General features: G+C 38.5%; 1 protein-coding gene across 3 annotated transcripts; it reads left to right on the top strand.

Moving 5' to 3' along the window:
• Positions 1-662: 662 nt before the first annotated feature.
• LOC117575893 (organic cation transporter protein) lies at positions 663-9,759 on the top strand. 3 transcript variants are annotated; one of them, XM_034260336.2, is made up of 7 exons: positions 663-1,198; positions 3,473-3,660; positions 6,639-7,038; positions 7,400-7,667; positions 8,616-9,190; positions 9,279-9,424; positions 9,490-9,759. In XM_034260336.2, the coding sequence occupies exons 1-7, from the start codon at positions 835-837 to the stop codon at positions 9,583-9,585; spliced, it is 2,037 nt and encodes a 678-aa protein (XP_034116227.2). In that variant the 5' UTR covers positions 663-834; the 3' UTR covers positions 9,586-9,759. The 3 variants fall into 3 exon arrangements, with proteins under 3 accessions (XP_034116227.2, XP_034116225.2, XP_051862523.1); XM_034260334.2 differs by lacking the exon at positions 3,473-3,660 and having other exon boundaries at positions 665-1,194; XM_052006563.1 differs by lacking the exon at positions 663-1,198 and having other exon boundaries at positions 3,297-3,660.
• Positions 9,760-10,043: the final 284 nt, after the last annotated feature.

Below are 10,043 nucleotides of genomic sequence, written 5' to 3'. Positions count from 1 at the left end.
TGTCTAAAAATTATATAATGAATATCATTTAATAGGAGCACTGCATATGATAATTCAATGTTTTACATACTTGCAATTTGTATATTTAAGCGAAAACTATTCATGTGACAAAAAAATTCACTTGTAAGTAAAGAACGTTACGAAATAATGTATCAAATGATGAACAAGTTATGTTTACATATTACTAAAAATAATAATAATGCAATGGATGAATGTAAACTCTTAGATATTCCATTTTGAAATCCCAAGTCGTGTTTTAAAGCTCATGTTAATTGCTCAAACAGATCTGGAGAACGGATAATGTTAATAAATGCGTATATAAAATTGTTGTAAATCAAAATTACCAAAAAGCAACGTAAATGCAATTATAGTGTCAAAGGAAATATATATATATATACATATTATATATATAAAATAAATAATACAAAGTAATAACGAATAAATGTGTGGAAATGAATCTCACTTTTGAAACTGTCTCGTATCCAAACTTAAGCCAAAAGCTCTGCGACCTACGACAACTTTAAAGTCGTTGTCTGAGGCGATGTTTAACGTTAAAAGTTTAAACAATCGTTTTCTTGCAGCTGGCAATGCCTCAGTACAAAAGCTTTTGAGCTTTTCAACCATTTATAACTGCTTGGCGGAACTTTTAACGGATTTAGATCGCCGCGAAAAGCGAAGCAAACAATCATTAAGCAACAGGCAACTGCGCGACGTCGACTTCAACTGCGAGCAATGCAATCGATCAGTAAAAATTAAGATTATTGAAATTAAATCATTTTCGAAGTGATATTCAGTTTGTCGTGTTGTTGTTATTATCGTTTCCTTCATATCGCAATGAGTGGCGTGCTGCGACGCGGTTCCCTGAATTTTGATTGCGTTGGTAATACCACACGGGGCAGCCTTGATGCAAACCTTTATGGCGGTTACCGCGAGACAAAGCCAACGCCAGGCACACCGGAAATAAGTGTTATTGCAATGGATTTTCGTCGCCATTCGGATGACTTGAAGAAGGTTGGCCTAATGCCACTGCCCCCGGCAGTGGTGCAGTCAGCCAAGGATCTTAGCCAAGATGTGGACAGCGATGTGCTGTCGATCTTCCTGGGCCACTATCGGAAATGGAGTTTCCTTTGGACATTCTTATTGTGCTTGTTCCAGATACCAACAACATTTCATTTGTTTATGTTTGTTTTTCAGGTAAGTTTTTCAGTGGTTTATTTTTTATGGATTGGCAAATATTTACACACTTGATTGCGTCGCACTTTCAAAGCCAAATTTTGTATTATGTTTTGTTAACAGCAAGCAAAAAATAACAACACCATTAATAAACAGATCGAGGGCAAATTTGATAATTGCTCGATTGGGTGAATTGCACTAAGTTATGAATGAAAAGGGAAAGTTAGTTGCAGCATTATTTAATCGAGTTAGGCCCTTACAAATGATTACAAATTGTTTAGAGCACGTTTCAAATAAAGTATTGAGTGAGCAATTAAAAATTACTATTTTTAAATACACAAGCCACTTATCATCAATTGTTGTCGTACTCAGTTATCGTAGCGAGGCTCGCCAGTCTCGCCTACAAATTAACTACTCACCTCTTGTAATCATTTGATAACACGACATCTCTGTCAACACTTGAGATTGTTATTTGCAATGAGCGAGTTCGAAAGAAATCAAAATGTGTCAAACTGTACGTCGTATGTAGAGTGTGCGGTACAAATCAAACCTCATTTAAACAATAATGTGCCAATATTATTTTTTGATTGGAACTTCGCGTGCGGGCTGAAACCCATTCGAGGGGCAACCTTCAAGCAATTTGCATTGGCATCAGATTGCATACGCACTTAATGGACCTCAGTCAGTGCGATCAGCCATCATTTGTCAACGCGTCAATGCGCGTATCTGTCAGATGCAAACACACTAATACCACTATATAGCGTGCTAGTCAAGTGCAAGCGTTGATTTATGCACTTTGATTGTTCGATAATCACGATAATCATCTCTCGTGCTAATGTGCAATTGGGAAGGCTACCAAAAAAATAGAAATAAAATAAAGTACAAAGTAAAACAGCAATAAACCACAAGATACCTTGACATATTGGGTTTATCACAAGTTAAAGTCGAAGCTCAACAAATGCTGAAGACAAATTTCAACATCAACTGCAATCATGCAAGAACTTAAGAATTACCTTTTTGCAAGTATTGTACTCATATTTACCGACTGATAATTGCACATTTCCATACCAGCATGTGCATTATTATTATTGGGGGTTCAACTATCATTTAAAACTCTACCACGATGATGTAAGAACGTATTTGTAACAATCATGCTTGGCTATTGCCGGAAACGAGCTTACACTGCAATAAAATTTGATAGGTACTTAAATAGAGATAAATATACAACATAAAAAGTTCGTTCACCAATTAATTGCTAAAACTGAAAGTAAGTAAGTAATTTAAATTGACTTAAGTCGAATCTTAATTACTTAGTTTCAACTTCGAGTATTTTAAAAATATTTAAAAACCAATGGGAGTTTTTTATCTCCTCTCAAAAAATATTGTTTGTTTTGCCAAACTTCACGTGTGGAAAATGGGGGTCAAGACCTTTTGGAAAATATTAAACCATTTACCGAAACACTCGGGAAACAAAATTAAATGTTTGTTATACTAACTGCGACGTCAACGTTATGAGGGTCAAGCTCTAAAGTAGCTAATGTTATATACAGATCAGTCGGTGAATAATACGCAAATATACACAATAACACTAACCCCATCGGGGCTTGATCTTATGTGCTGAAATGATGTGTTCAGATCAGATCTGTTTCGAGTACAGTTTTATGGCTATATAAGCATATGTTTGAAAACCCCTCAAAGCTCGCTCTCTCTCTCTCTCTCCAACTACTGCTCTATATGCAGCTCAGTTTTTCACATTTGCCTTAATTTATTTCTAAGTTCGACAAATTAGTTAGGCGTATTCCGGCTGCTTTTGAACTTTATCTTGATGCCCCTCTCGGAAATGTTGGGTGTTGTTGCTAACTAATGATGACGAAGATGATGATGATCATGTTGTTGCTGTCGCTAATGTTGTTGCTGTTGCTGTTAATGTTGATGTTTAGTGTTGTAGTTTATGGCGCCGCACCTGTGTGCAACTTTTTGACTCCACATCATTTTCAACACCTGCCCGTCTATCAAATCAGTTGTAAGAGTAATGTGCAAGCTTGAGGTCCGCTATATACAACAATATTTGACCGAAAACTCTCAGCAATTAAGCATGTAAATCATAATATATACACTCAAATATTCCGAATTTGCATATGATTAAGAATTTCTGTGTGTGTGCCGCTTTTTTAAGTCAAATATATATTCGCAAACATTCGAAATCAGTTGATCTGCGTCTCAAGTGCCAGTCGGTTGACTTTATTTTTTCTCACAAATTCGAGACCGCCACACGACGTGCGTTAGAAATAAATGCAAGCAATGGAGCAATCTCCAGGCGAATTGTCGCCAATGCTGCAGCCCAGCGACGAGGATTTAGAGCTACTTCAATCCAAGACTTTGGAGCAGCTATTGGGTTGCATAGGTCGCTGGCAGAAACTGTGGTGTCCCATCTTATCATTTCTGCAGGCCATCTGCACCTTCCACATATTCGTCTTTGTGTTTCAGGTGAGTGATCGCGTGGCAAGACCTTAAACCAAGCGCATTGCTTACCAAATTGTGCTGCAACTATTCCACAACAATGTGTCGATACGCTTGAGCAATAACGAGTGTTGGCTAAGAATGAGAAACTCGTTAACGTTTTCGTTTATCAGTGTGTGATAAAAAGAAATGATGTCAGATTGTTACAGATAGTAAACTCATTTTGTGAAAATGTTTTTAAGAATGAATTTGCTTTCGCGTGCCGCTTTTTTGTTGTTTGGACTCTTAATTAGTTCACTGACTGAAGTTGAGTTTAAAATAGCTTAACACGTATACGCATACGTATACGTATTGAATTTGATACCAAACACGTTTTCTGTACCCCAAACTCTCCTCACACACAGCCACACACAATATTGTTTACCTTCCATTCCAGTCTGACCAGATATATCATTATACAATATGCGAACGTATTATATGCTGAGCCTAAAAATATTGCATGCTCACGGTGAAAGATACAAACGACTTGTCAAATGCAGTCAGACTTCAAACATACTGGTTTAGAGATATTTATAATTTTTCTATAGTTCAAGTGAGTTTTCTCAAGTAGCTTCTCAGTGCAAGAGTTTTCAATTAATTTACACTCCCACTGATCTATATCACACGTTGAGCTTGAGGTTGGCCCAAGGTTGGCTTCGAAAGGTTACTCTCGTGCCTCGAGCCAATTGCGGCCGCTAAAATGTCTAAATATATTAATTAAGCAACAATAATAACAAAATAAACTTTACTGGGCCAGTCAGCCAGTGAGCCGGCAAACATGCCCGATCTGATAGTTTTGCCATATAGCAAGTGAAGCACACTGGTTGAACAATTCGATTCCAAGTTGTACTTATCGATTTGCAAATATCGACTTGCGCTTACCTAACTGTGCGAGTACATCTACGTTGTATTTTAATATACTATTATCATTCACTGACCCAACACAATTAAGCTAATAATAAGTCATGATTTCAATTTAATCAACAGGTTTTTTTTTAGTATCTATAAAAAGAGGTTTCCGGGGTTTTTCCAAAAACAATTGATTAGATTTCATCTGGCAAACTATTTTAAAAATAAAATTAATTTGATGCCACCAGCAAATTTGATAAATTCCAAAAATTCTTTTGGCCAGAAGAAATTCGCTTTAATTGCAAGTGGATCTTTCCCAATATTTGAAATTATTATTATTATTATTATTATTATTATTATTATTTAATCAGTAAAGATTCATTTGGAATGCGCATTCAAAATGCCCTGTAAATTCCCATTTCTATTAGCATAATAATTATACAATTAATTTGTAGAGAATTTGTCGACAAATAACTTAAGCTCATTGTTTGGTGTCAAACGAAAAGGAAATACTGTTGTAATACAATGCCTGAAAACAGTTGCTCAAATTGAAAACTCATCGCATTGTGTGACTGTTTGACCAATGTAACCGATGTCGTCATTAGAATAAATTGCAATCAGGTGCAAAATAAAGAGACACAGAGTTACGACCAACAAATGGCGCAAATTCTTAACAATTTATCAAAACTCCACAACTAATGTCGAGTGTGCGATGTGGTGCGGTGGTGCGATGGCGATCGTGTGGCGTAGCCCACGCTATAAAATTCCATTGTTAGTTCTTTATGCAAATGTTTGAAACGTGACAAGTAACCGCCGCAGCACTTGAAACCACAGACAAACGGACAGGGACACGAACTCCAATATGGACATTTTATGGCATCAGAGCACGGCACTGTCAGGCGGACAGATAGACCGAGACCGTGAACGAGAACGAGAAAAGCCACAGCAAACAACTAAGCAATAATAAAATTTTCAGTAACGTGTCCACGTCCAAGTTACGGTCATCAAGGAAAGAGCTGGTCGGCAGCAATTTTTATTTATTTTATTTTTGAAGAACGTTAACTTTTACTTGTTCCCTCATTATTTCACTTTCCATCTCGGTTCCTGTTTGTGCGAACTTCAACTTGAACTTGAAATCATTAACTCACACACAAAACCGCAACAATAACAACACTGTTATTTTGTGTGTTTGTTTTTTACCGAGTCACGTACGAAACGGAGCAGAGCGAAGCGAAAATCAACCTGTTGAGGCCTGACCAGCCGCATAGCGCATACGCCCCATGCGCCACAGTCTGAGCAGCCGGTGAATAACCCCTCTCTCACTCATTGTCTGTCTCTTTCACTCTTCCGATGATGTCTGCTCGCATTGATGGTGCCATCAATCAGCTAGCCAGACAGACAGACACTCAGACGGGCAGCTTGGAGTTTTGCAATTTCCCGTATGCTGTAACAATCAATCGGTTCAAGTCATTGGCCTGCACTAAGCCATTTTACATAGCCATATAAAAACATCAGCCAATGGCAAAAGTAACAAATGCGATCATAAAAATGGGCAACAAATACACGAACATGCGGTGTTAATTAATGGCATGCCAAGTGTCATCGTAAACGGCAATTGCTATTGCTATTGCTATTGGCTAATTACCTGAGGTCTATCATGAGTTTATCGACTCGTGAAGCATAAAAAAATAAATCAGGTAGAGTCTCTATATTAACTCTAATTAGATGCATAAGCTATTGCAGTGCTAAGTTGGAAAAACACTTGAAGTTATTTTAAATTCAATTCTAATTGCAGTTTAATTTTTAATGATCATTAAACCAATTATATTTTAACTGCAGCTTGCGGTACTTTTGATTTGTTTCCCATTATGCTCTATATTTGGATCTAATTATTCAATTATTGTTATAATTAAACAAGAGCTTAATGATGCACTCATATTTATAAATTAAACACATGTTGTTTAAAGTTTAGTACCCGTTAACCATGAATCTTTTTTGACAGTAATCGTAATTAACTTAATAATTAACTCTCAACACAACTTCACATCAATTAAAGATTTTACAGTTAGGCTGACCTCTGTGCAGTAATTAATAACCAGTTCACTCCCTTCTTACAGACCGCACCCAAGGACTATTGGTGTGCTAGGCCGGCACATCTGCAGCAGCTCGACATTGCGGAGTGGCGCAATCTCAGCCAGAGCCCAAATGGCTGTCAGCTGCTCGACATTGACTACAGTCAGGTGACTTTTGAGAATGGCCAGCTTATTAATTGGCCCAGCGACGTTGCCAACTTGAGCTACACACAATGCCAGCAATTTGAGTTCTCCGATGTGGACGGCGACGCCAAGACATTGGTGCAGGAATTTGGCCTGGTTTGTGGCAACAACATAACCAGCTTCGTTGAGATGTGCTTTCTAATGGGCGCCGCAGCGGGAGCTGTGCTTTCGGGATGGATTTCGGATCGTTTTGGTCGCCGTCACACGCTGATGACCTTTGTCACCATACAAACCATATTTGGTATGTCAAATAAATAGTTGATGGAGCAATCATGGGACAAATTGGACATGTTCCTTCAATGCAAGTGTGCGCTGCCATGACAATTTAAGCCACGTTTATTTTCTAATTGTCATTTATATGAAACGTTGCCACTGCGACCTCTGCATGATGTGTGTACAATGTGTGAGTGTGTGTGTGTGTGAAAGGGCTTTGCACATTTGCATTTGTCCGCAGCAGGGATTTTAATTGACTTTACATTCTTATTTACGTGCCTGGCCTTGCACCTGGCATTCTCATCTCTCGCTCTCGCTTCCACACATTTTGTCACTAATGCTCCCTCTCTCACTCTGTCTTTCTATCGCCAATGGTGGACGACACACAGGTGGAATTTTGGCCTTCTCAACATCGGTGGCCATGTTCATGTCGCTACGTGTTATAATTGGATTCGCATCAATGACCGTGACTGTTGTTAGCTTCGTGCTGGTCGTCGAGCTGGTCTCCGGCAAATGGCGTACTATAATCGGCATATTAAACATTTTACCAGTTGCCATCTCCTACGTCCTCTCATCCGGCATTGCCTATCTCATCCGAGACTGGCGCATTCTCCAGCTGGTTATATCCTGGCCATGGCTGGTCATGTTGAGCATCTGGTAGGTAACATAAATAATCAAGTAATTCTATCGCAAAACATCGTTTTGATTTAATGCTTCTTTGTTTTTGCTAATATGGCAAGCTTATATAATTATCGATTATACAAATTAGTCAGAGATGTTGGATTTTCACCGATACTTATGTGTAGGGGTTTCGGCTTCATAACAAATTTAAAGTTATATTTACTATATTTATTTATTTATATTACGAATCCTAAATAATGCATAAATTCTAAATAATCCATTACTGACGCCAAAACGCAGGCCTTTTAAGTTAAATTAGTTTAACGCAGCGAAGTTTTCGTACCAAACGCAAAGAAAGTATACGACGAGCGGTACCATTAAGTCAACTGTACTAGCCCAAAAAAAAAATAATAAACATGAGTTCAATACTTTACTATGCATTTTCAGCAGACAAAATAAGTTCTGGTTAATTTATTATAATGTCATCTATTCGCTATTTTACTTTTATTCGGGCTATTAAATTTAATTGAATGCGATTCACGTAAATGTTAATGCTTCTATTTATTTTGCCTGTTTAAATTTTGTCGTTTTCGAATCACTTACGAGTATGTGACATGAAACCACTTTTAGTGTGGTCGGAGAGTAAAAGTTGTGCTAACCATTTTATTGTTATTTTCACGTTCGCATCGGACATCAAAGTGAAAAAAAAACTGTATCTGGCGAAACATTCTTCGCAACCAATGAGAAGCGATTGACAACATTACAAAGCGTGGGATCAATTAGATTCCAAACGGACAAAGCAAAGTTCTGCCACACAAAATTCCTTAGAGTGTTTGTCTCAGAGTAAAACCCTTCAGATTAGCCTCATTCGTAGAGAAGCCTGAAACCAATTGAAAAATTCCATTGTGCCAATGTGCATTGGTCAGGCAATAAATACCAACAGCGACAGTCACACTGATTCCTTTTGCCTCTCTCACTTTCCAGGTATTGGTTGCCGGAATCTCCACGCTGGCTGCTGGCTCAGGGTCGACTCGAGGAGCTAACTCGTTTGATTGAGCAGGCGGCCAAGATGAATGGCACCACGCTGCCTAGTAACTATCAAAAAACTCTCGAGGCAGCTGTACCAATGGCTGCCCAGGTGAAGGACCCATCGCAGACAGAAATCGCCGGACAGGCGGAGGAGACGAAAGCTACAGACGTGGAGGAGGTCAAGACACATGACTTGGAAATACATGTGAATCCCATTTTGGTCGTTTTTGGCCGCAAATATTGGCGTACTACAGTCCTTACTCTTGTTATTTGGCTAACACTCATCATCATCTATTTCGGACTGACGCTGCATCTGAGCAATCTTGGAGGTAATATATATATTAATAGCGCCGTTGCTGGCGCTGTTGAGGCTCTTTCCATTTGCATCAGCATTTTTGTGGTGCTCAAGGCGGGCATAAGACGCAGCCTGCTGGGATACATGCTGCTGCCGGGTCTTTGTTGTCTGGCCACCAACTTGGTGCCCCACGGCGAGGACAATCAGACGGGTGTCATTGCTCTGGCTATTATAGGTGCGTACGCCCCAGTACCAGTATCTGTTAGATACTGTATCTCTTGTATCTGGTGTCAGCTTGTCATATAATACTCTACATTTTACAGCCAAATGTTTGATAGGTGCTAACAATGCCATCATTCCCACCTACACGGCCATGCAGTATCCCACCATTGTGCGCAACTTTGGCGTCGGCATGGGCAACCTGGCGTCGGGCATCGCTCTCATTATGGTGCCATCCTTGTGGCAACTGGTAAGCTTTTAACTCTCTCGCCTACTTTCTGTTATTTGATCTAATATCTCCAATTGCATTCGCAGGAACATTACGACGCTTTGCTGCCGCTTAACATTATGGGAGTTTGTGGTATCATTGGAGCTGTTGCTATTACTCTGATGAAGGACGTTGAACTGTAAAAACTCTTCGCATGCCTCGATTCTTACACGTATAACTGTGATATATTGGACATATTGGTCAATGGGCCCTCACAAAATCATGCTTCCTCCATGTTCCCACACTCTCTGTCTCTCTAATTAATATATAGTTTGTTATATTTATTCTTATAATTCATTTCGAATATAAATGCAGTTTTTAAAGACTTTTAATATAAAGAATTGGTATTTTTTTGAGTAAGGGGTGTAAAGCAATGTTGTATGATTCAGAATAGAATATTTTCTATTAGCTGAATTTAAATCTACTAACAATTTCAATGTTGAGAAGTAGAATTCAATAATCGAATAATGGATTCAACTCAACCATCAACTTTCACATACTATACTACAGAATATATCATTTGCCTACGCTATTGTTTTAAATTTGAATCAAATATTGCATTCTACTTATGCATAAAATATACGAGGTGTGGAATTGTGCA

This window comes from Drosophila albomicans, chromosome 2R (genome assembly GCF_009650485.2).
Source record: "Drosophila albomicans strain 15112-1751.03 chromosome 2R, ASM965048v2, whole genome shotgun sequence".
Classification (NCBI taxonomy): domain Eukaryota; kingdom Metazoa; phylum Arthropoda; class Insecta; order Diptera; family Drosophilidae; genus Drosophila; species Drosophila albomicans.
Note: the sequence above shows the minus strand (reverse complement) of the source record. Positions and strands in the feature narration are given on the sequence as shown.

Bases quoted from the DNA above. Each gene is read 5' to 3' on its own strand.
- LOC117575893 (XM_034260336.2), top strand. From the start codon at position 835: ATGAGTGGCGTGCTGCGACGCGGTTCCCTGAATTTTGATTGCGTTGGT. The intron at 1,199-3,472 runs GTTTTTCAGTGG...AATAAATGCAAG, and splicing joins TATGTTTGTTTTTCAGGTAA to CAATGGAGCAATCTCCAGGC. The intron at 9,425-9,489 runs GTAAGCTTTTAA...TTGCATTCGCAG, and splicing joins TGCCATCCTTGTGGCAACTG to GAACATTACGACGCTTTGCT.